Source organism: Ostrinia nubilalis, chromosome 4 (assembly GCF_963855985.1).
Source record: "Ostrinia nubilalis chromosome 4, ilOstNubi1.1, whole genome shotgun sequence".
Lineage (NCBI taxonomy): Eukaryota > Metazoa > Arthropoda > Insecta > Lepidoptera > Crambidae > Ostrinia > Ostrinia nubilalis.
In genome coordinates, this window is record NC_087091.1 from 12,077,967 (window position 1) to 12,103,881 (window position 25,915).

General features: G+C 36.8%; 4 protein-coding genes and 1 long non-coding RNA gene across 6 annotated transcripts; all 5 read right to left on the reverse strand.

The window, feature by feature from the left end:
- Window positions 1–264: 264 nt before the first annotated feature.
- LOC135071157 (cuticle protein 19-like) lies at window positions 265–1,993 on the reverse strand. The gene is made up of 4 exons (XM_063964927.1): window positions 1,923–1,993; window positions 1,408–1,740; window positions 1,019–1,185; window positions 265–475 (listed from the first exon to the last, which is right to left on the reverse strand). The coding sequence occupies exons 1-4, from the start codon at window positions 1,932–1,934 to the stop codon at window positions 427–429; spliced, it is 561 nt and encodes a 186-aa protein (XP_063820997.1). The 5' UTR covers window positions 1,935–1,993; the 3' UTR covers window positions 265–426.
- A 3,261-nt stretch (window positions 1,994–5,254) lies between these two features.
- Window positions 5,255–7,443, reverse strand: LOC135071141 (uncharacterized). Its single transcript, XM_063964910.1, has 4 exons — window positions 7,359–7,443; window positions 6,936–7,085; window positions 6,402–6,568; window positions 5,255–6,004 (listed from the first exon to the last, which is right to left on the reverse strand). The coding sequence occupies exons 1-4, from the start codon at window positions 7,371–7,373 to the stop codon at window positions 5,413–5,415; spliced, it is 924 nt and encodes a 307-aa protein (XP_063820980.1). The 5' UTR covers window positions 7,374–7,443; the 3' UTR covers window positions 5,255–5,412.
- Window positions 7,444–9,974: 2,531 nt separating this feature from the next.
- Window positions 9,975–10,963, reverse strand: LOC135071146 (cuticle protein 8-like). Of its 2 annotated transcripts, XM_063964916.1 has the most exons (3): window positions 10,889–10,963; window positions 10,404–10,802; window positions 9,975–10,317 (listed from the first exon to the last, which is right to left on the reverse strand). In XM_063964916.1, the coding sequence occupies exons 1-3, from the start codon at window positions 10,898–10,900 to the stop codon at window positions 10,066–10,068; spliced, it is 663 nt and encodes a 220-aa protein (XP_063820986.1). In that variant the 5' UTR covers window positions 10,901–10,963; the 3' UTR covers window positions 9,975–10,065. The 2 variants fall into 2 exon arrangements, with proteins under 2 accessions (XP_063820986.1, XP_063820987.1); XM_063964917.1 differs by lacking the exon at window positions 10,889–10,963 and having other exon boundaries at window positions 10,404–10,814.
- A 2,312-nt stretch (window positions 10,964–13,275) lies between these two features.
- Window positions 13,276–21,402, reverse strand: LOC135071372 (uncharacterized). The gene is made up of 7 exons (XM_063965162.1): window positions 21,391–21,402; window positions 20,979–21,302; window positions 20,581–20,874; window positions 15,586–15,797; window positions 14,141–14,201; window positions 13,702–14,004; window positions 13,276–13,597 (listed from the first exon to the last, which is right to left on the reverse strand). The coding sequence occupies exons 1-7, from the start codon at window positions 21,400–21,402 to the stop codon at window positions 13,322–13,324; spliced, it is 1,482 nt and encodes a 493-aa protein (XP_063821232.1). The 3' UTR covers window positions 13,276–13,321.
- A 2,663-nt stretch (window positions 21,403–24,065) lies between these two features.
- LOC135071518 (uncharacterized) lies at window positions 24,066–25,182 on the reverse strand. The gene is made up of 2 exons (XR_010257267.1): window positions 24,574–25,182; window positions 24,066–24,286 (listed from the first exon to the last, which is right to left on the reverse strand). It is a non-coding gene; the product is annotated as an uncharacterized LOC135071518 (long non-coding RNA).
- Window positions 25,183–25,915: the final 733 nt, after the last annotated feature.

Genomic DNA, 25,915 nt, shown 5'->3' on the forward strand with positions numbered 1-25,915 from the left:
TATAAACATTATAAAAACTTAAAAGTATATTGATGACCTTTATAGAGAAGGCAATGCAGGCAGTAGGGCAAAGCAAAAGGAAAATAATATGGAACAGGGTGCAGTAATGCATCAGAAACGTCTCGTTTGATGTACCAGTACATTTTTTATTAATATTTATTTACCTAATTTATAATGTGGCAGGAAGGTCATGTCTTTTAAGAATAGTATTGTTTTAATTCTCAACATTTTTGTAGGGAGTAGGAAAAATAATATTCATCCATGTAATAATTTTATCTACTTTATTCACTAAATAGTCGTGTACATAGAAATGATTTAATTGTCTAATATGTACAACAGGTATTTCATGCACTTAAGGCAATGGTAACATTGTTCTCCATTTGTTGGCTAGAATTCTACGGCTAATATCACAGATTGGGCAAACTTCTAATGATGATGGATGACGGGCGGCGAGTTGTGAACCACGGCGTTGAATCTGTGGGGAAACAATACATAATGCACGTGAGACTAAAACGAAATACTCGTTCCTAAGCTGCATACGAGACAATGAACATTACACTGCAATAAAGAAACTAAGATTTCAGCGTCCATTTTACAATTCACCACGGATTTGTGTGGCGACATGTGTGTGAATTCGCGATACAAGTTATTCAAATAGTTTGTCCACACACTTAACGCTTTCATTGTTGCTGGAAAGCGTATTTTGATTGGAAGGCTATTGTTTGAATATTTTTCAAATGAGAGACCGAAACATGTAGAGTCGTGTACAAATCACAAATTATTTTTTTAATGTTAAAGTCTAATGAAACGACAATAGTCCAACGCTTAGGGAAGGACTGACTTATTCGAGATCCGAGGAATTCGGGTTCGAAGCACATCTTCGCTGAGCTATTGTGGTGATACCACTCGTAACACAAGCATAATTTTGTCACGAGGGGTTAACGAGCTTAGAAAAAGAATATTGAAATCAAATCTAATCTTCACATTTTGAACTCTATGCCTGGTTTTTATATCTTACCCATTGTGGTGGTCAGCGGTGTAGGTGACCTTGCGGAAGGAGCCATCAGGCTGCAGCAGGGAGTACTCGCCCTTCACCACATCGCCGTCGCGCTCCTCGTGCTGGGACTTGTGGTCGCCGGTGTGGGGGTCCTCAACGGAGTAGGAGTAGCCGTATTTGGGATGAGCCTGGAAGAAGGAGCAATAAAGTATGCGATTAATTTAGGCCATAAATCCAAACTGATTCCAAACTGGCAATTTCGGGTTCCTAAAAACTTTTTTCAACCCTTGTTTTAATTTTTCAGGGATGGCATTCCTTAGCTCTTCTATCAACGTAGCTTAAAGGTCTTCCAAAGCTCTAAGTTCACAGGATCCATCTATAAACTAAAAATTAAAATAGTATCTACTTACGTATTCATCGACGTAGTGGTCTTCATGATGGGCGGGAGCGGCGTGGATGGCGTGGACGGGGGCAGCATGGATAGCGTGGACGGGGGCAGCATGGATGGGGGCAGCATGGACGACTGGGGCGGCGTGGGCGATTTGGACTGGGGCGGCGTGAACGGTGTGGTACTCGTGAGCCGGGGCGGCGTGGGACACCTGGGCAGCATGGGCCTCGTAGTGCACCGGCACCTCGTGGTGCACGGTCTGGTCGTGGCGGACGATGTTCTGAGATGACACCGCCGGAGCGTGATGCAGGAGACCTGCTTGGCACGCGGCCACCATAGCGCAAGCCACTAAAATCTGTAAAAAAAAACTATTTTTAGATCCTGGAATCGTTGACCTCATCACAAGGCCACTGTTTACAGTTGCAGTACTCTCATTACAAAAGCTCAAAGCTAATTTCGACTAAGTAATTTAGATTACGCTGCAATTGTCCTACTCTTGTTTGTTGCGTAATTTTTATAATTCAAACGTAGGCTTACTTTGGAGAACATTTTGCTTTGCAGACAAATGCCTTGACGACTGGTATCGCTGTGATAGTGCACTCTTTTTATATAACAAACAAAACATAAGCGCTGTTTGTGGAGGGGAGTCTATTCCAGACGATATCCGATCGGATCACAGTAGGTAATTGCCGCATTGGCAATCTGCTCACTTTATCGGGTGTCGCAACCCGATATGGCTACAATGTGTAGAGAAAATTGACCATTTTAAAGTGAGAGGTCGATATTGTTACAGTTTTTGTAAACGGTTCGTCTCATCTTTTATGGGATCGCTCCACAAGGCCGAGCTACCTATGCAATTGAGACAATACAATTTTGTTATTGTTATCTTCAATCGAATTCAGGACGCGAAGATTAAACTTTTTACACAAATCTTATCTCATGGTTTCTATAAAGTTATAAAATGGTTTCTTTACAGTAAGTACCTACTCGTAAATATCCTATCAAATAGGTCGTTACGCTTTTTTGAAAAATATTTTCAATAAGTACCGTTAGGTTAGAAGCATTTTCCCTCAGCTCTATTTTCGAGTCATTTCCCATTACATGCCTTCCATGAACAGAACAGACAAATGGATTTTCTATTAATGACCATGACATGTAACTGTACTAATACTCATCTTTTATATTGATATTTAATAGAATCTCTTCAATGGATTTAATGTTTTTTAGTCTTCTAGTTTTGCGTAAAGCTGGTTGTGAAGGAAGGAAACCATTACACATCGACAAGATCTACAGAATTGTTGAAGGATATGCAAGATATTCTCGCATGTTACAAACTTCCTTCTTAACTGTTACATGCGCTGGTCCTCATCCTCTCCGATATTGACACTACCGTGCTTTTAACAGCTATGTTATGAGAGCAATCGGAATTTATTACCTTGTTCTATTACGGGGCCTTTACACGATATTTCGAAGAAAACATTTTTTCATGCATGATTTGACCACATATTTAAAGTTCTTCAAGATGGTTCATGTATTGCAACAGGACTTAGATTACAAGATAATTGCAAAAGTGTAATCTAAGAAGCATTAAAATTTGATCATGCCAGTAATTTCGCTGTGCAGGCGTCGGCAACGTAGATCCAATCAGAGTTTTTATGCTCGTTCGCGTACCTCCGACATTCGCGTAGATTAATAAGTGTATTAAATTATCTATGTCATATCTAGTGTAATACTTGAGTTGGAGCGCATGCAATAAGTCTAGCAATTCGTTCAGCGCAGAGCTGCGTCGGTAACGTTTTTCGTGAATAAAACGAGAGTAATCTAAAGCACATTATTGACATACACTTGTAAATTTTGTCGTCCAATAACAATGTTAGGTTATATTAATCGCTGTCAATATTATTTATGATGAAGTGATGTTTCAGTTCTTTCATTGTTTTATCTAGTTATTTAATTAACTTTGTAGGGAGAGCAAAGAGTAAATTACACATTAAATCACTCATATCAATACATCTACATTAATAGGGTATGTTAAAGACAATACAAATTCGTTTTTTTTTAAAGATTCTATAAATGACTCTCAAAAGTTAGTTTTATCACCACACAAACCAAAGTTCATTAACCAGCAAAAGAATTTGACGCTGATTGTCTTCTATTGTCTTATTTCATTTTGCAACCTCAATCTAGTTCAATGTCACATCTTTGAAATTAGGTCAAGCTTAAATAAAATAAGCTTAGGTTTAGTTTGTTGGTGTAATGTGTAAAGTATCCATTATGCAGGCTAAGGGCTACTAGTGCGAGCGAAAGTGCTGTTCCTTGTAGCGCTCCGGTTTCATTTTACCTATTAATTATGGTAAGATAAAGCGAGTTATTCAAATATACATTACGCTCAGCATTTGACATATTTGGAACGGCTGTTTTTACGAGCGCAGGGAGCTGCATAATACTGACAATTAGGTTAGTAGAATAGTCTTCAGATCGTAAGCTATTTACCTATTCTATGAAGTGATAGTGATTTGCAAATCGATTTGGGTGCTTTGACTCGTTAATGATGTTAGTAATAATTATAATTAAGATTATTGTGTTCAATCGAGCGAGTGATGTCCAAGTTAATATACAATTAGGAGTATATTTTCGAATCGTTCAGCATAAAAAAAGAATATAAATATTGAGACAGAAGGCTGGATCTGCTCGACCTGCTATAGAGCAGGTAGTCATCCTACATTAAACTTTTTAGAGTAATCCAAAAAGATACTTTTTTATCAAACCCTGGTCATTATGGGATTGCATCTTCAAAACTATTAGATATCACCTTCATAACTTTTACACCTAATTGTATTTCTATTAAATCGTTGATTATTTTGCAGTAAAACAGAAGCTAAACGATAATGAAAATAGTATGAAACGTTACAGCCGGTTACGTAGACCATTGCGTATTTCAAATTGCTTTTATTTGCACAATTATCATTACTACAAGTGCACCTAGCTTAATAAGCATTTAAAATTGTAATAAATTTCATCAGTCACCTTAATAAATGTATAGCTTAATTAGTATCTCATTTTGCCTCTTCGTTTGTTATAAAAGAGGTATAAACTAACGCGTTTTTGAAGCAAAAACTTAGCTTTACTTAAACTTATCAATTTATATTATTAAATATTTGAAATATTAATTAATATTTAAGCGGTTGACTGCCGCAGTAATTTCAGTATCCTTAAAAGCGACAATTTAACACTTATCCCAATAGTTTTAAGGTGTGCATTGTTATTTTAATTATTTTGGGTGAAGGTTAAGCATCAATTAAGGGTTCAATTAAAATTTCGGACACACGTGATCGATTAAATTCACAGTAATTATTAATTACGGTTAATAACCGCGATAATCACGCGGTGCGATGTGAGGGACATACAATAAAGTACAGTCACGATTTCTTATAATACCTAATCATTTCAGACTTAACTTGTTCTAAAGCAATGCAATAGAGTCGAAACTCTAAGCTGAGAACTGTTGTTTCTAGTAACATGGAGTTAGTAGTGTTTTATTACAATCAGTAGATAGGTATCTACCACAAAATATATGTTGTAATAAAATAAAATTTCTTAAATTACACATTTGTCTATGAATTGGTTGTATACATAGAGTTCGTTTAGTTTTAAAAAGGAAATTACTAATTTTGCTGAATTTTCTCTCAGTCGAAACAGCGTAGATGGAAAAATCGTTTAGCGCCACCTACTTGAAATAACTTGAACTATTAAGTTTCAGTGAAAGTGACCAAAACTGCCATCTTACGTTTTAAGAACGCACTAAAAAGTAAGATCAATATTAATTTTGGGAGTAGAAGGGTTCTAAAAAATAAGATTAATAAAACATTATGTTTTAATTTTTTATTTAATTCATGTAGTCAGTCTAGCCGTTCTAAACCTTGAATAATATTCAATAATACTTGCTACTGCTCACATTGTTTACCTCTATGACTTTAAATTTTAAAACTACATAACAGAAAATAGTAATAAAAATAGGTTCTTGCTCTTAAAATCCTACGTAGTAAATCCTTGAGTGGCGATAGTATGATGATGCAACGTCGGAATCTGATGCCGTTTCTTCTTTTATTTGTTTTGGAGTCTCCTTTGGTTCTTTATTTTCAGTTTCAGGAGCAGTTTGTTCAGTCTTCTCAGCCACTACGGTATTAATTGTATCCAAAGATCCCGAATTGGCTATCATCATTGAAACTACTTCAGGCATGCTTTTGACTGTAGCAGCCTCTACCGCTTCAACTTTGACAACTGGTTCAGGTACTGATTCAGGTTTTGCAACTGGTGGCTGAGTGACAATTTCAACGGGCTTTAATAACATCATTTTGTTCCCAGCTTCAATCAGTATCATTTTGTTTTCACTATCATTAGATTCCGTCCCGACCTCTTTAACAGGTTTAGGCTGAACTGGTTTGTTTTCCATTTCGATCGGCGCACTTTCGGTTGTCACTTGTTCTTGGTAATAATAGTCCTTGCCGGGGAAGTAGTGGTTAATTTTGACGCCTTGACCAAAATGTTTCGTTTCACCAAATACTGAGTAGGCATGATCGCCATGCTTGTTGACGGTCTTGCTGACAACGGCATTGAACCTGCAACGCAATTATAAACATGTTTAATATTTTTTGTGTAACAGTTCGGTATTCGGTTGTGCGATGTTTGGTGACGAAAGTTTAAAGGTTTGTTTTCAAGTTTTAGCTGTAGGAAAAATACGTATTGCACATACTGAAAAGGAATATTTAAAAAGATGCGCTCTAATCAATGCACATTATCTCGTGCTTTGCATATTAGACATGCGTTAGAGCTTACTAGCGATAAAAAGTGAGAAGGCTGCAAGTAATACTTTGGATTTTCAGTGACCCAATTAGCTTAATTAAAGATGGACATTCGATTACGTGTCATATGAAAAAAATACCACGACAAATCCGGGAGGAGTTTACAATAACTGAAAAGACAACTTTTTTAGGAATATCCAAAAAGAATTCATACCCATTATGGTCATCAGCGTCGTACTGCACTTTCCTCATGGATCCATCAGGTTCCACCAGACTGTACTCTCCTCGCACCTTGTCCCCATCTCTGGTCTCATGGTGGCGCTTGTGGTCTCCAGTTTTCTTGTCCGACACAGCGTATTCAAACTCGTATTTAGGGTAAGCCTGTAATGTATGCAGTGGTTTAATGTGTTTATAAATAGACTTAAGCAATAACGGAACTGTGTCCTCTACCATTGATATGCCATTGATGAACCAGTTCCAAAATTAGTCAAGGTTTCTTACAAAATCGTCAAGTAAAGATGTTATTCTTAACATTGTTTTGATTATTAGTGGACATTCCAGTGAGACTGAAGTCCATGGATGGACTCATTACCACAGCATTTTACTTGGGTGGCACATTTTTCATGATTTTATTAAAGCTTTCGTATTAATTGGTTTCAATATGTTTAGTTAAAAATGCAGGGTTAAGTCATATGGACTTATATAGACCTGTATTAGCACTGTATAAACTTCAATTGAAATTACTTACATAGTAGTCATAATGGTGGAACAGCCGAGGACTCGATGAATGGAACATTTTTACCATTTGCCATCTACTTGAGTTCTCATCGTCATTCTTTGAACTTGTCTCTATTACGACTGCTTGACTGACTGCCACGGAGCAAATAAGAAGTAAAATCTGTAAAAGAATGATTTTAAGAGTGTGAATTTAATAATATAAACAGGAAGCTAGATTTCCTGTGTGAATTTCTTCAAACTCATATTAAATTTTGTTTTACTGATATCAGTAAAACAAAATTTAAGTATGTACTTAAAAGACTAACATTTGGAATAAGAGTCCTTCGATTTAGACTTTTCTTAGTAATTAAAACACTATCAATATTATTTTTAAGTTTGTAATAAACCTTAAATAATTATTAAGGTTATTTATGAGTAAATTAATTTTACTTACGTTTCTAGACATCATGGTTTACTTAGGGGAACCGTCGCCAAACAAACGAACTAGCGGACTGTTGATGAAATGATTCACTTTAAACCGTTTTATACTTTTCGATTTTGTATTATATAAAATTGTTAAATATCTTATATTCTGGTAATTTTGCAGGTAATACGAAAGAATAGGAAGGATTTGTGAGCCTAACTCGGTCATCATAACATCGATGTAATGAATGGTTGATCTTGTTATTGATAGTACATTTATTCGTATTGATATCTTAAATTTTATGATTTAGTATTTTCATTTTTACTCCCATTTACCTTTTATACGCGAGATTAGTATCTAATATTCATTTATTGCGATTATGTTATGTACCCAATGTTATGTTTCATGTCAGTTAGGTAATTAGGCATCAAATTAAATTATATTGATACAGAAATACATCTTTGGATATTCTACTCAGTCCCTTAATGTGGTCCAAATTAAGTAAAGCTATGGTACTTAACACCAGATATAAATCAAGTTTCCAAACCAATACATTTATGAATTTAATACCCGAACAGAGAACAGGAGAAACAGATAATGTTCATGCATACTTCATGATATTTATGAGCACACATTTGTTTATTGGACCCACGCCAATAATAAGGGTCCAATCCAGTAATATTTAGCGTAGTTTTATATTGTTAGAATATGGATACAATATCTTATCCACATTAGCCTAGCCCGGAACTGCGATCTCTTATCGGATCGCCACCATCTAAAACTCAATGGAGGCATTGAGTCAATTTTTCTGTTAAAGATATAGATATGGGGAAGATGGGGATCTTTCAACAATAAGATACATACTATAGTAAACATTTTTATAAAAAACTCATAAAACTCATTTATTTATGCAAGTAGGCTTATAAAAAGCACTTTTACACGTCCCAGTATTAACCCTACCACTGCTTCAGGACAATAAATGGGCCAGTGCTGAGAAGTATAAAGTAATCTTACAATCATGTTAATATCGTGTCCTTATCTTGTATTATCATAATTGTGTTTGCATTAACTAATTTGTATTAACACGTTTTCCATGGCAGCGAGTTTCTATAACATGTGTGTATTTTTGTTAACTTACCAAAACTAATAAAATACGCTAATATTACTGTCATGAATATAAATGTAAAATAATTGTACCTATATAAAAGCCTGTAACCATAATTTTGCAATTATTTAAACAAGCTCTAGGTCGTAAAATTATTCAAGACAAGATAGAAACTTAGTGAAATTCATGATTGTGTGATGTTATGTCCACTGTTCCCCAACATCCTTCTCGGTTTTGTTAATTTCACAAAAGAGAGTGGATTCGCCTTGTTATCATGTAAGGCATCGGTAAAATTTAATAGACTCGATGAATTCATTGTTCAACAGAACGGATGGCATTTGCTAGTTATGAAAAAGTTTTATGTGGTATTGTTCTGTGAAATAAAAAGTGCTTAGATACGTTAGTACGAGAGAAACTATCCTTTTATACAGTCAACAAAAGTGATTTTCCAGTCTTTGGATTTACTGTTTGTTATATTTTAAAATGATCAATAGGAGGTTGGTAGGTTTTTATTTTTTTAATAATAAGTACTAGTAAAAGGCACCAATGCAAGATACAACAAACAATTACTAATGAGTGTCGCGATAAGTTAAAATTATTCTTGTATTTTTTATTTTTAAATCTACATAATAACTTGTAGTTATCAGACAGTGTAGTATGTGAGTGATTAAATAAGGATATACATTTTATTAAAGTTTTTGTTCACAAATCATTGTTAAACAAGCGCCTTTCAACTAATTTGCTTTAAAATTTCAGTCTTCTTTTATCTCTCTATACATGTCCAGTGAGCGTGATAGATGTTCTATAATAACATTATGTCTTTGATTTTAAAACTGTTTAATGCTACTCAATGTAAAATAATCATCAACCTAAACATTTAACTCCATACACTGGTGTCTGCCTTAATTAATAGTCCTCTTTTCTTTTCTTACCCAAAAACGTATTTGAACGTAATTAAGCGAAAAATATGTAGTAGATAGAATAGAAATAAATAAATAAAATAAATAGATAGAAACCTCTTGAGTTGACTTGTATAATTATGTACGAGTATGTGTATAAGGTACTTGTAGCCTAGCACATTCATGGAAGTCATAGGATCATGTTATTTTTGGTTAAATGCAGATATTGCATACCCAAGAAGAATCAATGTTTTCAGATTAAAGTTTAATTTTGGTAAAGCTACCATACCATTTATCAGTGACTCTACGTAGCATTTATTAATTACTTTTTTCAGGATCTAACCGATATAGTACTACGAACGTACTACCTCCTATTGAATTACTTTTCCCTTTTGTATTTTCTTTAAACCATACAATAATATGCCCAGAACTATTTAGGTCTCAGATTTTTATGTATCTAATTTGGAATAATTTAAAGTTTTTTTATAGGCATCGCTCTTGCGAAAACGACCCAATGATATAAATGTTCAAGAGTTCATTTATGTACCTCTGGGCATATATGGGTTTTCCTAATTCTGTGTGTTACTGTTAGTTTCTTAAAATATTTGGGTTGGCTACAAGGTTTCAATAAAAGTAAATAAATATTTTTCAGTAAAGATTTATTCGAGCTTATTCATTAAAACAGTCAATAAATAATTAATCAGTCCTTTTTTTGGGGATGGCACATGAACACTTAGTGGTGGTAGTATTGGACGGGGGCAGCCTTAACCACGACAGGGGCGGCGGTGGGGGCGGTGTTGTGCACGACCGCGTTGAAGCCGTTGTGGTCGTCGGCGGTGTACTCCACGGTCCTGATGGAGCCGTCAGCCTCGTGGAAGGAGTAAGATCCCTTCACAGCGTCACCATCGCGGATCTCCTGGTGGGACTTGTTGTCGCCGGTGTGGCCATCAGCGATGGAGTAAGTGTACTCGTATTTAGGGTAGTGCTGTTGAAGATAACAATGCGTTAGTTAGTTTTAAAGTTATCATATTAAACGATTTATTTTTAACAGATATTACGACAAACACTTACGCTTTCCTCAGCTACAACTTTGGTGACGGGAGCGGCGTGGTACACCGGGGCGGCAGCGGCGTGGTAGGTGACAGGGGCGGGGGCGGCGTGGTAGGCGACAGGGGCGGGCGCAGCGTGGTACACGGGGGCGGCTACCAGCTTAGCGGGCTGCTCGTGGCGAACAATGCTTTGGGAGCTGACGGATTCAGCAGACGAGTAGTGGGCGGGGGCGGAGTGGTAGGCAACAGGGGCTGAGTGGTAGGCGACGGGAGCAGCCACGAGCTTGGTGGAGTAGGCCTGGGGTTGTTCGTGGCGGACGATGCTCTGCGAAGACACAGCTTCAGCAGGAGAGTAGTGCACGGGCGCCGCAGGCAGGAGACCGGCCTGGGATACCGCCACCAACGCGCACAGGGCTACCAACTGAAAATACATCACTGGTTAATATCGCTGTTCACTCACAATTCACTGTTTTCCAATTCAATTCACATCGATATCACTGCACTTACTTTTGAGAACATATTGTGTTTTTATCCGAAGTCGGACTGATAATGATGCCTACATAACCAAGGGTCCAGTTTTATACTCGAAACTTTAAGCAAGATTAGCCCGATCACAGGTAGTGGAAGCTGTCAAACTAGCTTTATGCCCCGACCTTGCTCTGGGTCAAGATAGTGTCGCAGGCGATCCATTCACTGAATATGTCTCAAAAAATCTTATGAAACAATACTATTACGTAACGTCAAGGTATCCTTTATCAGCTTACACTTACAGACTGGGTGGTGCAGTTATTCGAATGTTATACATATTAGAGAATATGACATTATACTCGTATCAAAGGTATTTTAAGATTATATGGAAGTACATTATAAAATTTCAATAAATTACCTATTTGGTTAGTAATTGTAATCAAGGTAGGTATTACTAAAGCATCAAGATTTATTGTATTGGTTTCGGGTCGGATGTTGCGTCTTCGTTATTTCCGACAGCCATTTTCGTTCTCATGAAGACACGATAATATACAGGGTGAATTTGCAATCAGTATCTGAATTTTTTTAATAAGCTCTATAGAACAATTAATAATACAACTTTGTCTTAATTATTTTTAATCGTGGTAGTTGTCGCAAAAAAAAAAAAAAAATATGCGGGTCTCCCATATCTTAAGTTTTAAAAGATGAGGTTTATTTTAGCGCACCATTATGTCTATTGAGCTTTGAAGTTAACTATCTGTAAGTATATTTCTATGAACGAAGTGAAGTACTGAGTCGCTCCTAATTTGGACACTGATTGCAAAGTCACCCTGTGTGACGATTGACCATTGATTGATTGCTGGTTTTGCAAGTAAATAACGGTAAACGTGGCTGATGCTTAGCACTGGTTATCATATTATACATATTTATTTAATATTTTAAATAATCATGACAAAGTAAAGTTAATAACATATTTTTACCAGTCGAAAATTGGGTCAACAAATAGAAATTTTGCAATCACAACAAAGAGTGTAGGCGGAATACCTAATTAGTTTCAGTGGATTAAGGAACCTAATGAGTGTTGGATGTTCCCAGATTAGATTCTTCGGCGGATTTATTTAACTCTACCCTTCTAAAGTGACTAGTGTCATTGCTCTGGGGTACTGGGAGATCAATAAAATTTGTGTGAGAGTTATATTTATACCGCTGATGTATCCATCATAGTGCTTATTAACTTTAAGTAGGTACTCTACTCGGCCCTTTGGGCATAAACTTTTCATAATTTCTTTTTTACCCGCCAAAAAAATAAGCAGTTTTAGTTAAGTTTGTTATAGAGCTTTCCGTAAGTTTTCCTCATTTATTTATTTATTTATTTATTTGAACACCAACAAGGTTACATTGAGGCTTCACAAAAGTAACTATAAAAAAGCAAACAAGAGAGAACTTCTCATTGCGATACTTCCACTCTTACCGGTGTTATTGTTAACCTTTTATGACATTCATATTCTGAATGATAGACGTAAAAGTTCAGTAAGTAAAAACTTGGAAAAGGTCTACTTTCAACATTATATAACGCGTCCAGTGCAGTAGATGCACTTGTCCAACTTCGAGGGAATTGGAAAGAAGTAAATAATTTTGTCGTTGATTTCATTATTTACTAGCTTTTTCCCGCGGCTTCACCCGCGTGAAATTTAGTTTGTCACAGATCGTCATAAATTATAGCCTATATGTTATTCTGAGTTATAAACAATAATAATGTAAAGTTTCATCAAAATCCGTTCAGTAGTTTTTGCGTGAAGGAGTAACAAACATCCAGACATCCATACAAAATTTCGCATTTATAATATTAAGTAAGATGACCTTTGGCTGAACACTTGTATGTAAAGTCGCCAGCACATCAGACTAAGTATAATTTCTGTTACTAAGTAGTCTGCAATATGCATATTGTGCAACAGTAGTTGTAACTAATTTTGTCCTACATTATCGGTATGACAAATGGTTTTGAATAGAATATTTATTTACATATTATTTAGAATTTTCTAAATATCTTTGTCTCGAAACAGGTCGTCGGCGTCGTCAAACAACGACGCATCTGCAAAATGTTAAGTTTCCAGGAGAGCGTTTTGAAGTTTTGGAACCGGTTTTTTGAGTCTACAAAAAAACTACTTGGCTGATCGATTTCACATTTGGGGATGTTATATGATGATTTATATTATCTACCGATGGTATTTCTTCATCAGAACGAGATGAGATGATGACAGTCACAAATGAACAATGTAAAAGATAAATATGTACTTTGAATTCGTGCTTTAGAAATAAGGTAACATTACAAATTATTTTTCATTAAAAACGTAGACAGTCAAGGAATATCTAAAGTTTTAAGAACCCCAAGAACTTATTTCAGGAAAAAATAGAAAATGCATACATAATTTAGATACTATGCTTTAATAAATTAAATAGTTTTAATATCATTTAGTGGTGGTAGTACTGGAGGGCGGGGGCGGCCTTGTACACAACAGGGGCGGCCTTAACCACGACAGGGGCGGCGGTGGGGGCGGTGTTGTGCACGACCGCGTTGAAGCCGTTGTGGTCGTCGGCGGTGTACTCCACGGTCCTGATGGAGCCGTCAGCCTCGTGGAAGGAGTAAGAGCCCTTCACCACATCGCCGTCGCGGGACTCCTGCTGGGACTTGTTGTCTCCGGTGTGGCCGTCAGCGACGGAGTAGGTGTACTCGTATTTGGGATGCGCCTGGAAGAATGAAAAATATCTGTTTAAGAATCCTATCCAGTGTTTATAACTTTATAGCAAGAATTGATTTAAAATATTGCAGTTAATAATAAAACGGTACGTACGATTTCCTCGTGAGCCAGGACCTTGGCGACGGGAGCGGCGTGGTAGGCGACGGCAGGGGCGGCGTGGTAGGCCACGGGGGCGGGGGCGGCGTGGTAGGTGACGGCGGCGGGGGCGGCGTGGTAGGCGACGGGGGCGGGGGCGGCGTGGTACACGGGGGCGGCCACGGCGAGCTTGGCGACGGGGGCGGGCTGGTCGTGGCGCACGATGCTCTGGGAAGAGACCGCCGCGGCGGAGGAGTAGTGGGCGGGCGCGGCCAGGAGGCCAGCCTGGGCCACAGCCACGAAGGCGCAGAGAGCTACTACCTATAATAAAAAAAAAAAACTTTTAACATCACTTGAACACTACTTGAATCACTTTTATTTTCAACGTCACTTTTATTAATCACTAATGTATCATAATATTATTTTATCATCGACATTTTTTTGTGCTCACACTTACTTTAGTGAACATTGTTAAATGGGTGATTAGCAAATGTATACTGATTACTTTTGCAAGTGAACTCGTTTATATACTGCATCACAGCAGTACAGCACAGGCAAAGACAGTTCAAGTACCGTACAGAGTGATAAGACAAGTTGTAAAACAAGATCTTGACCTTGCTACAGGCTTTTGAGCACTCTTTCGATAATTTTCATACATTAAGGGAGAGTCCGGTAATTTGGACCAGTTTTTTTCAATCCCATTTTACACATAGTTTTGTTTTGTTTTTGCTAATGGCCATGGTATATAATAAAAGAGAAATTATTCAATTTACTATTTCATAGGTATTAATCAACATGATTGTTGTATATTTAGCACAAATCAACAAAATGCGAGTTCAGAGCATCGGTCCAATTTAGCCAACCGGTTCGATAATTTGTACCACAGGGTTACTAAATTGGATTTCAATAAATTTCAAGCCTATAAAAAAACTATGGCAAAATATTATACGGTATATTCTTAACAAATTAGGTAACGAAAAGGAACAGTAGTTAATAATATAGACAACCGATATTGTTTTACACGTTATCACGATTTTGAGTACAAGTCTTGTAATTCCAATTATCGTAACGCACACTTGTACCTAAGCTACTTTGCCAGTCTTTTGCTTTCATTTATTGTTAAGTCAAACATAACTATGCTATTATAACTTCAAAATATGATTTACTAAAACTTTTTCAAAATCCTTTGGTAAAATTCCATACAACTTGATGTGGTACAATTTAGCCGACTAGGTGATAGTGCGTTTAAAAAATCGATAAAAAATATAGCTTATAAATACCGAAAAATGTTTCAAATAATTGTAATCCACACTAATTTACGCTTCTAAATAATAAATTAGAAACACTGTGTGACTAAATTTAACAAAATTACAAACTAAACATGCATTGTCAAAAGTTACTTGAAAACAATGAAAAAAAACTTTTCAAAATAAAACACACGTGTTAATTGTTTCGGCAAAACCCATATGGCCGATATTAATTGAATTTTGTTGTGTATCGCTGAGTGTTGCAATTATTGACATTCAATAAATACTTTACGAAATATGAGGGTGGCACAATTTACCCGGCGGTACAATATACCGAACTCTCCCCTATAAAATTAGAAATTCTTCATGATAAATGATTTTTGTTCTTAACGATAAATTTTATTGTTTAAATAAAATTAAAAAAATAAATTAAGTCTGAATATTTTTTTAATGATTAAATACTCACATAACAAAAATTATAGGTACCGTAACAATATTAAGATAATACCTATTTACAGCAACTAATAACTTTTTTTTGTCGCGGAGGAAATGCTTTGCGCACCGTCACCACTGCCGGGGGACAGGGTGGTGTGTGGGACTCCCGGTGCCCTGTGAAGGGCGCTGCTTCGTCCTGAAAAGGACGAGGTATACCCACTAAAACCTCCGCGGCGTTCCGTCATCGCCCGAGTGGGGGTGTCGCGAGTATCCGGCCGTAGCCTTAGACTTCCGCGACACCCCCGGCGACAGCCCGCCTACACGGCGGACCCTATTGTGGAGGGCCCACGGGAATGGCCCGAAACGCCAAGCCATTCCCGTCAGACGGAGGTGGCAAGGGTGCCCCCGCACCCCCGACCTGCTGGCCACCACCTAGGGGGAAAGTAGAACGGTCGTACAACCGCCGTCTCCACCCCCGTCTTCGCCTGCGGAGCGATGTGGCGAGAGGATCGTTCTCCTGCTCGCGCTCCGCTGCCTCCTTCTGAAGGATGACCTTCTCGCAGAAGGAGGCGACCGCTTTCCAGCATCTTTCACTTCCCAGAAAGGCGTTGACCAGGCTCGGAAGCGAAAGGTCCTGGCCCACGACCGCAGTGAGGACACGGCGCTGCTCCTCCCAGCCACGGCAACTAATTACTAAACAACTAATTTTAACATAATTTATTTAATTATTAACTCATACATAGGTATAAATTTTTATAGTTCAATTTTTTGCTTCATGTAGTACTCGTAGTACGAGTATACTAATAAAGCTTAAATTAGGAATACTTTACGAAAATTTACTCTTCTTTATTATTTCATTATGTTGTACAGTAGACATAAAATTTATAAAATAAATGTTAGGTACTACCTGACACAAATAATCTATAATATTAGAAACAGAAATACATTGTCTACAATGCCATACTTGATGTACAATTCTATTAAAAACTAGCTGTGCCCGCGACTTCGTCCGCGTGGAATAATGACTTTGGGTAGGCACTTTTAATAATTTAGTCTAATTATTTTACAAATAGCTTTTGCCCGCGACTTCGTCCGTGGAGAAGTCGAAAACGTTCTCATACGATTATTTTTAAATGTTTTAACGTTATTATCTAAATGTTTGAATACTTTTAAAATATAAAAATCAGGTTAAATAAACATGAAAATATTTTTTTCTTATATTTTATGAATATGCAGCTCGGCCTTTGATCCGGTGAAAGTTACTCGGTGGTATTATTTTTTTACAACGAAATCGAAAACTACACCTACCGCAGTATTATTGGTAAACATTTTTTTATATTTTCCTACGGGTGCTAGAATCACCAAGCTTCCAGCATGCCACTGGCCGTGGGAGAAGGAGCTTTTCCTCAAGACTACTCCCACTACCTCAAGGGCCTCCGCCAAAACTCTCGCGCGAAAATGAGTTTATGTATACAGCGCAAGCAGGTGCCCGCGGCATGACTTTCATGCATTACTATGCATTGTTGGGCGAGCGCACGCAGCGGGCACCCACTCCGAGGTTAAGTGGAGGCCCCTAGAGTATGGTAGTCGTTAACATGACGTCATGATTGTAAAAAAATGCACTAATGAGTAATTAATATCAACTTTGAAGCAAATCACCACTAAAATAACTTTCTACCCCTTTTTAACATAGTTAGGGGGTGCATTTCACTAAAATACGAAACACGTCTTCCATTAATTCTGTTATAGAATGCTTATGCAAAATTTTAAGTAGATTGGACAAAGGAATCTCGTTATTTCATACAAACTTTGCCCCCCCTTTTTACCTCCTTAGGGGTAGAATTTTGGAAAATCCTTTCTTATCAGATGCTTACGTCATACAAAGAACACACCGTCCAAGTTTCAGGTCTTTACGATCAGCGGTTTAGGCTGTGCATTGATCCATCAGTAGCGCGCGTAGTACTTGATCATTATTTTGCTGCGATGTGATTTTAAAACTGCGATATCTCCTAAGATATTTATTGAAATCGAATGGTGTAAAGGGCAAGAATGTTTAAAATTAAATACTTGTGGTGAATAATTTATTTATTTGGATAAGGATTAATATCATGTTTATAAAAACACCTTCGCAAATAATGCATTATTTTAAAACAGATTTTTTTTGCATAAAAATGGTTACTATGAGCCAACCTTAAAAGATAGACATATGCTACCGCGGACTTTTTTAAAGAACTTTTAAAGGGGAACAATCCTGTCATACATGATTTTTGCGAAACTTTAACCGTTTACGCAGCGTTAGCTCTCAAAAGGAAAAAATTCACTGATTTGAAATATTCTTGATTGGTGCTCCGCTCCTATTGGTCTTAGCGTGATGATAAATAGCCTAAAGCCTTCAGGAACTAACGGGCTATCCAACACAAAAAGAATTTTTCAAATCGGTCCAGTAGTTCCTGAGATTAGCGCGTTCAACCAAACAAACAAACAAACAAACAAACAAACAAACAAACAAACTCTTCAGCTTTATAATATTAGTATAGATAGGTAAAACCGACTCCGAAAAACGTGCAGTAAAAAATTGAAAAATAAATAACTAATTATTTATTTATTAGGACGAATTAATAATATGCCATGATTGATACCTTTGGAGTCGGTGCCAAGATTTTGAAACGTATGAAAGCCGGCACCTACTCACGCATTTATAAGCCATAACCATTCTGAGCAGATAAAGTAGAGTTTATCACAAATATCTTTGTGCTTCGGAAATAAATCATCACTATCATCATCATCATAATTTCAGAAATAGGACATCCACTGCTGAACATAATGCCTCCCCCAATGATCTCCATAATGGCCGGTTGGTAGCGGCCTGCATTCAGCGCCTTCCAACCTTTTTATAGTGACGGAATTATTCGAAAATAATAAAAAAGTTAAAATGGTTCAATCTTTAATTAACAGTTTAGATGTCAGAGGCCAAAGGACCAAAGTGGGCGCATATTGTTATTATTCAAATTGTTTATCGGTATTGTTGTCCCATGCCCTTTTCAGGGCACATACCTACGCCTTCGCATGTGGCATTGTGGCGGAAAAATAATTTTATCACATTGAACAGTTTGGTTAGTTGTTTTTAATAGTAAGGTTAGTTTATTTGACCGGTACCTATACACTTTGCCTGTCTATCAAGACTAAGTATGGAATGGAGTATAATACTCCACTCCCCCCATGGACATGAACGCAAGTTTTTGAGGATAGATGTTATTTGTTGTTGTTTCCCTTTGTTGTTGATATTTTTTTAAATCCATGCGAATGGAGTACTTAACAAGCAGCCACAAACGCGTTTGTTACAATGATTCCCTAATTAAATTAAATTTATTACCTGAAATACAAGCTTCTTTTAGCTTAGTTTAGGCATCAGTCTCCCACAATATTCGAATTCTACTATAAGTCTAAATTGTATTAACCTTTAACCGACGACGTGCGGTCTCACAGACCGCTCCGGTTTTTGTAATTTCTGGATTGCAATGTTCTACTTACTCCCGTGTCCCGAGCGTCTCAGTACCTTCGAGTTTAGTTGCCCAAACGCCATTACAGGTAGTGGATACATCGACGAGGGCAGTTTTAATAAGATAATTCGATTTAAAGTTCAACAGCGGTCTGTGGGACCGCACGTCGCAGACTACGTGACATTTTTGTACCATACTGAAAATTGCGTTTTTGTTTTAAACCACACATTTTTCGTAAAAATGATGGATCCTGGGCCACCACAACCTAGGAAAAGACATTTCCTAATTATATTGATATTTGAACATAATATTATGTAAAAGATGGTAGTCTGTAAAAAAATACCGCGAAACGCAAACAGTGACATGTATTCTAGGCTCTGACATGCCAAATCAGCCTGATGTTATTGCACCAGCTGCAAAAAAGACGTACATTTTAGTCCACCTAAATTGAAAACGAAATTATCTTACAGGTGTTACCTATGCATACCGAAAATGCTTGGCATGCGGTAAAAAAAATGTCCTGATTGTGCCTAATGTTTACCCTACGTCAATTTTTTTTTATGCATGTAATGTACGTGTCATTTATTTTTATTTTATTCATTATGTTCACTTTATTTAGGAAGCAGTGTAGTTGTTCTTGCTTTTATTAAAATTTACAAGTTATATAGGTATTATTGAGCTCTAGTGTAATTTCAATGAAATTAAGGGTCAAAAAAGTTTTAGCCATATTTAAATAAAAATATACATTGATTCCTCGCAAATTATACGTATGTTTATTTGTAATACTATAATGTTCTCAAAAAATATGAAAACAATACACTTTTATGCAAAAAATTATTACTTTTTGAGTAAACAGTATAGCGGTCCCACAGACCGCACGTCGCAGACGGCGTGACAAAAAAATCACGTCGTCGGTTAAAGGTTAAAAATATTGTAATGATTGTTGTGGTGAGGAAATAAAGCATTTTTTTTTTTTTTTTTTTTTTATTTATTTATTTCAAGATGCTGTTGTTCCGTAAATGTTAATAATTGTTTAATTTTCATACTGTCGTATCCTACTCAAACAATTAGACAACTTTCGAGAACTTGTAACATGTTATCCAGAAATTTATTAAAAAGTTTATTTAGTAATTCTATGTGTGTTATAAATTGCTGTTTGTTTTCCTAACAACAAAATAAAATAACTAATCAGGACATAATGTTTTAATGCGAGAGTAATCTCGTCTGTCTCCATATTACCTTTTCTTGCCTAAACCACTCGGCGTATTCTGATGAAAGAATCTATAGACACAGTTTGAGATCCAGATAAAATATAGGCTGTTTTTATCCTGGATTGAACTGAGTGGGAAACACGGGCGTTAATTTTTCTATTCTTGTGAGAGTATAGCGGACTGAAGCCAGTTTTCTTATTTGTCTTAGATTAGATTGATGTAAATTATTAATTTAAATCGGATATATTTTAACGACTGTGTTTTACTTATTTAGTAGCGTTGGCGTTAACTTTTCTTGTTTGTATGAATGGTGATTGATGATAAAATCGTATATTACCTATATTCAACATTTTTTTTACGTTTTATTTCAATAGGTTTAATATTCATCTAACTAAAATCATATTTCATAAGGTTTCTCAACAAAAACTGGACAATAAAATATAACACAATTCTTTCTAAAACAATATTTTAATAAATAAATAGTTCCGATTTCATTCTACATTAGTGGTGGTAGTACTGGAAGGCGGGGGCGGCTTTGTATACAACAGGGGCGGCCTTGTACACAACAGGGGCGGCCTTAACCACGACAGGGGCGGCGGTGGGGGCGGTGTTGTGCACGACCGCGTTGAAGCCGTTGTGGTCGTCGGCGGTGTACTCCACGGTCCTGATGGAGCCGTCAGCCTCGTGGAAGGAGTAAGAGCCCTTCACCACATCGCCGTCGCGGGACTCCTGCTGGGACTTGTTGTCGCCAGTGTGGCCGTCAGCGACGGAGTAGGTGTACTCGTATTTGGGGTGAGCCTGAAAGAATGAAAAACATATGTTTAAGAATCCTATCCAATGTTTATAACTTTATAGTAAGAAATGATTTATTATATTGCAGTAAATAATAAAACGGTACATACGATTTCTTCGTGAGCCAGGACCTTGGCGACGGGAGCGGCGTGGTAGGCGACGGCAGCGGCGTGGTAGGCGACGGCAGGGGCGGCGTGGTAGGCCACGGGGGCGGGGGCGGCGTGGTAGGTGACGGCGGCGGGGGCGGCGTGGTAGGCGACGGGGGCGGGGGCGGCGTGGTACACGGGGGCGGCCACGGCGAGCTTGGCGACGGGGGCGGGCTGGTCGTGGCGCACGATGCTCTGGGAAGAGACCGCCGCGGCAGAGGAGTAGTGGGCGGGCGCGGCCAGGAGGCCAGCCTGGGCCACAGCCACGAAGGCGCAGAGAGCTACCACCTGTAAAACAAAATTATAATATTAAAATTTGTTTTAAATATAATATCTTCATTGGTCCGATATTTTATTAATTTACGTTCGGACTTACTTTAGAAAACATTGTTACAGGAGTGATTAACAAATTGATACTGATAAGTTTTATCAAGTGAACTCGTTTATATACCTACTGCATACATTTTGTATTAACGGTATTAATATTGAAGAACGTGATAGTAATAGGTGAAGTTGTAAATCGAGATAGTGACCTTGCTTCTGGCTATGGGACAGTGTCACGATTATTTTCATTCATTATAATGAGAGTAATAAGATACGGCCAATTATTGAGATTAACTTTAAAAACTTAACTACGGTTTTTAAACGGTTTACATTCTTTTTATGCGTTTTTATAAGAAGAACAAACTAAATCAATATTAAAATCAATTCGATCTTAACATCCGTTATTATTTTATACTGTTAACCATGAATGGTAATACTGAAGTAAAGATCGTTAAAGAGATAAAATAATAGTTGCCTGGAATCAAGAAATGGGTTAATTTCTTAGCGATAAGACTGCCCTAATCGTGCAACTACAACAGGACTGAAAATTAAAACGGAACGTTTTTTTTATCTTGTATTGTAAAATTCATAATTTTATCCATTATCGCAAGTTTTTATACGTTCACCAAGCATGATCGATGAACTTAAGTCATGATAATCATACACGGTAAGTAAACACTGTCTACCTAGGTTGAATTGCACCATCTTACTTTAGCATTAACAAACGTCAAAAATCTGTCAAACTCCATACAAAAAGCAGGGGTTATCGTTATAGACTTTAGTTACTGTTAAAGTTAGGCGGTGTAACTCAGCCCTATCCTTAAACCATGTAATTTCCTTCAGGAATATGAACAAAAGCTTGCCAATATTTGACTACTAGTGTAAAATTGTTATTTCATAATTTTAACAAAAATTAAAACCGACTCCAAAAACATGTATTGGTAAGGACATAGCTCAACAACGCCTGGACCAATTTTACCAATTCTTTTTTTAATGTTCGTTGAAGTCCAAGGGTGGTTTTTACGGCGAGATTTCCAAAATTCAACTCCTAAGGGGGTAAAACGGGGTCCACGCGTACAAAGTCGAGGGCGGCCGCTAGTATTAAATGAATTTTCGCAACCTCATTACGCCTGTTCATGTAAGTATTAGTATTAGTTTATCGATTACCTTTTTATTTAACTTAGTTCATGCCTCACGTCACATCATAAGCTCACGAATTTGATTAGTAGAAAAACGGGTGTAGTTTTATTTTCTAAGGTATCGTTAATTAGATTTCTAATGATCATTTTTTATTATGAATCTTGATCTTATAAATAAAAACATAAATTCCTACATTTTGAAAATAATGATTAGGTATTTTTTTTTTTTTAATGTGATAGGAGGCAAACGAGCAGACGGATCACCTGATGGTAAGTGATTACCGTCGCCCATAGACACCCGCAGACCCAGGGGCGTTACAGGTGCGTTGCCGGCCTTATAAAGATCCAATTATTATACGAATTACCTAGTAGAAAGAAATGCACGCTTTACTTTAATTTATTTGTCACATTTAAGATGTCTGCAGGGCTAAGATGCGCGCCGTGATAAACTGCTATCGCGGCGTTATATCGATTTTGACGTCACTATATCGTTTTATCTACCGGCGCTAACATGGCACCCCGAAAATTATCATGTCATCTGTCAAAATGTGATAGTGATAGATTTGGTTTTTTTTTTTGTGATAAACCTGGCAAGCCCTAACATGAAGCGCTAACTATATCATATTTTGACATCACGATAGGATAGGATGTGGTGTTTTTATCGTCCTCGATCCTTGCCCACGATAGCAAGACGATAGGAGATTAACTTTTTTGCAAGCTACTTTAACTCTATTTATTTATCATTTATAATGGTAAATGACATTTTACGACTAATTTGAGGCTAGTAAAATTCAAAGAAAGGAATCTAGCACCTTTGTGATACTTTTACTTCTAGGCTTAGATTGAGTTCTAGTTCAAGAGTTTATCAGTGTGAGGCGAATCTTGCGACAGTTTATAATCGCTAGCTGCAAAATCTTAGTGCTCCCACAGTCCCACCCACATATTAATTATTACATTACCTACCTTGTAAAATAACCATTACTTACCTACTTAGGTAGGCAGTCAACAGTACATCAGACAATACATATTAAGTTGCTAATGTCGTGAGATACCCCACAGTGTTTAGCTTGATTTAAGTACCTACTGTCATCTGTACATAATCTTGTAAAATTATTGAAAATGGGGCGGAATGTGGTGACCGAGCTGGTCATTGTCAGAAATTAGCATTGGGTGGGATGTGTAATCAAACTTGCTATAATAACAATGAGAATAAATGAATTTTACTAATTTTATAACTTGATGGTGATACCATACATACATTCTACATTACTATCAATCTAATTCCTCCATGTGGTCTTTTTTAAGGGCTTTAATGTGACAGGATGATAATCTTGTACAATTTATTCCATTATAATAAATTCATCATCATCTCAGCCATAGGACGTCCACTGCTGAACTTAGGCCTCCCCCAATGCTTTCCATGTTGCCCGATGGGGCAGCAAGGTTCTGGGGTGGAGGCCGGGTACCGGAATACGCAGCGTGGGACGTCCACCCACAAGGTGGACGGACGACATCATAATGGTAGCAGAAAGGCGCTGGACGCAGGCAATAAATTCATTATTGCAGTGTAATTTCAAAATAATTCAACCATTATTTACAAAATCTTTATTTGGAAAACTTTTGTTTTACAATAGCTATTTATAATTTCAAATACAAACAGAATTCCATGAATTGGTTAGCCTAGCCAGTACCCTTGAAGTTTTTCTTGCTGATTGTTATTGTAAATTTTCATGATAGTGAGCAAGACTTGATTATGTCTGCTTTAGAATGAAATAATCACTCATAATCCCACACTTCTTCATCCACTGTCTGAAAAAAAGAAAGAATATTATTTAAACACAATTATAAATATTACAATTACATAAACAGTTCATAAATAGAAACATTTACTTAATCCTATTTGTATTTTAAGTTTACATACAAAATATTGATCACAGTATTATTACACGGTGAAAGAACTATGTGAAATAAATATAGGAAAGAAGGTGAAAGCTTATTTGTAGGAATAAAGATATTTTTCCTTTTCTCCGGTGCTGTTACTTATGAAAATCAAGATCTGCGGAGTATAGCTAATATTTTAGACTTTAGGTACTTACTTTGCTACTTATGAGTGTAACTTTATTTCTCAAATCTCAATAAACTTTCTGACTGCTTCATGTAAGTTGAATAATTACTGTAAACCTCGCATTATGGGGTAGGTAGTGGAGTTCGGTTATTCTGTTAATTTTGAAGACTTCATTCTTTAATACTATCGGTATGATTAGGAATTCTTCATTGTTTTTCTTTAACTTGGTTATCTCTTCGTTTGATATTTTCCGTACTTTAGAAATATTAAAAATAAGACTGGAAACATAAAAATACAATTTTAAAAACACAAACAAATACAATCAAGCAGTCATGTAATGTCAACAAAATTGACATAACTTTTTTTTAATGACGTTCTCACTGCTTTAAGATATGTGTTTTTAGCCGAATTAGTAGCAGAAATGAACGAGATTGAACGAATGAGCTAAAATATTTCAAGGTTGGCCAACATAATAACGCAATTTTTTCTTAATATGGCAACAATTCGGTTATCACGCGATAGCGGTCGATAGACTTTTCTATCGATGGTCCCATGTTAGGGAAAATGATAAAATTATCTACGTGATCGAAAATTGTCTTATCATATCATGTCATTGTCGATGCGCGCATCTTAGGCCTACTGGAAAATGTTATACGTAAAAGACTCTGGGTATACCTACAATATACACATGTAGACAATAGAGGTGGCAAAAGAAAATACGACGAAGGCGTTGAAAGACATTCCAATTTAGGCGTATGAAAAGTGTTTCGAGGAATGGTAGAAGCGCTGTCGTAAGTGTTTTGCCTCTAATAGAAGTTACTGTCAAGGGAACTGATAATTGAAATTACTCCTTGTATTTTATCCCGGGTTCTTTTGGGACGCAGTAGTACTTGCCAATCATATTCATCACATCACGTAACATTACGAGGTTCGAATCCCCAATCCTATTTGCATTGTAGTTCGATACATAAGCCACACAGCCAGAAGCCCATTAAATAAGTAGTGTGTAGTTTCAAAAAATAAATATGTAAAGCACATTAAATACCATGAGTTAATCAACCTGCAACTTATACGTAAAATTTGAATTTATTAAGATGAATAAAATTGTGATACTTATAATGAAAATTTTTATGACTTGCAGCATCGCATGTGCATTTGCCGAGACCCTAATTATTGTATTGAACATAATTTTACTTCGCTCTATTTCAATCGGTAAAAGAAAATAACAATAGATCTTTCATGAGACCTATAAAGTATTTTTAATTAATGTTCCATAAAACGTTAGCCTGAGCTCTGTGTATTTTAAAAAGTTTATACTATTGTTTCACTTAAAATAGGGTAAAAAGGAAATAATATAGTAGGTATAATTTTTT

What these genes read in the sequence shown, in the direction of transcription:
- LOC135071157 (XM_063964927.1), bottom strand. An exon ending in ACCACTACGTCGATGAATAC is followed by an intron (nt 1,186 to 1,407) that starts GTAAGTAGATAC and finishes TCCTTCTTCCAG; the next exon opens with GCTCATCCCAAATACGGCTA. An exon ending in ACCGCTGACCACCACAATGG is followed by an intron (nt 476 to 1,018) that starts GTAAGATATAAA and finishes GTTTCCCCACAG; the next exon opens with ATTCAACGCCGTGGTTCACA.
- LOC135071141 (XM_063964910.1), bottom strand. An exon ending in TCCACCATTATGACTACTAT is followed by an intron (nt 6,569 to 6,935) that starts GTAAGTAATTTC and finishes CATACATTACAG; the next exon opens with GCTTACCCTAAATACGAGTT. An exon ending in GACGCTGATGACCATAATGG is followed by an intron (nt 6,005 to 6,401) that starts GTATGAATTCTT and finishes ATTGCGTTGCAG; the next exon opens with GTTCAATGCCGTTGTCAGCA.
- LOC135071146 (XM_063964916.1), bottom strand. An exon ending in AAGTTGTAGCTGAGGAAAGC is followed by an intron (nt 10,318 to 10,403) that starts GTAAGTGTTTGT and finishes TATCTTCAACAG; the next exon opens with CACTACCCTAAATACGAGTA.
- LOC135071372 (XM_063965162.1), bottom strand. An exon ending in TCCTGGCTCACGAAGAAATC is followed by an intron (nt 20,875 to 20,978) that starts GTATGTACCGTT and finishes TCATTCTTTCAG; the next exon opens with GCTCACCCCAAATACGAGTA. An exon ending in GGAACGCCGCGGAGGTTTTA is followed by an intron (nt 14,202 to 15,585) that starts GTGGGTATACCT and finishes TATATAAACGAG; the next exon opens with TTCACTTGCAAAAGTAATCA.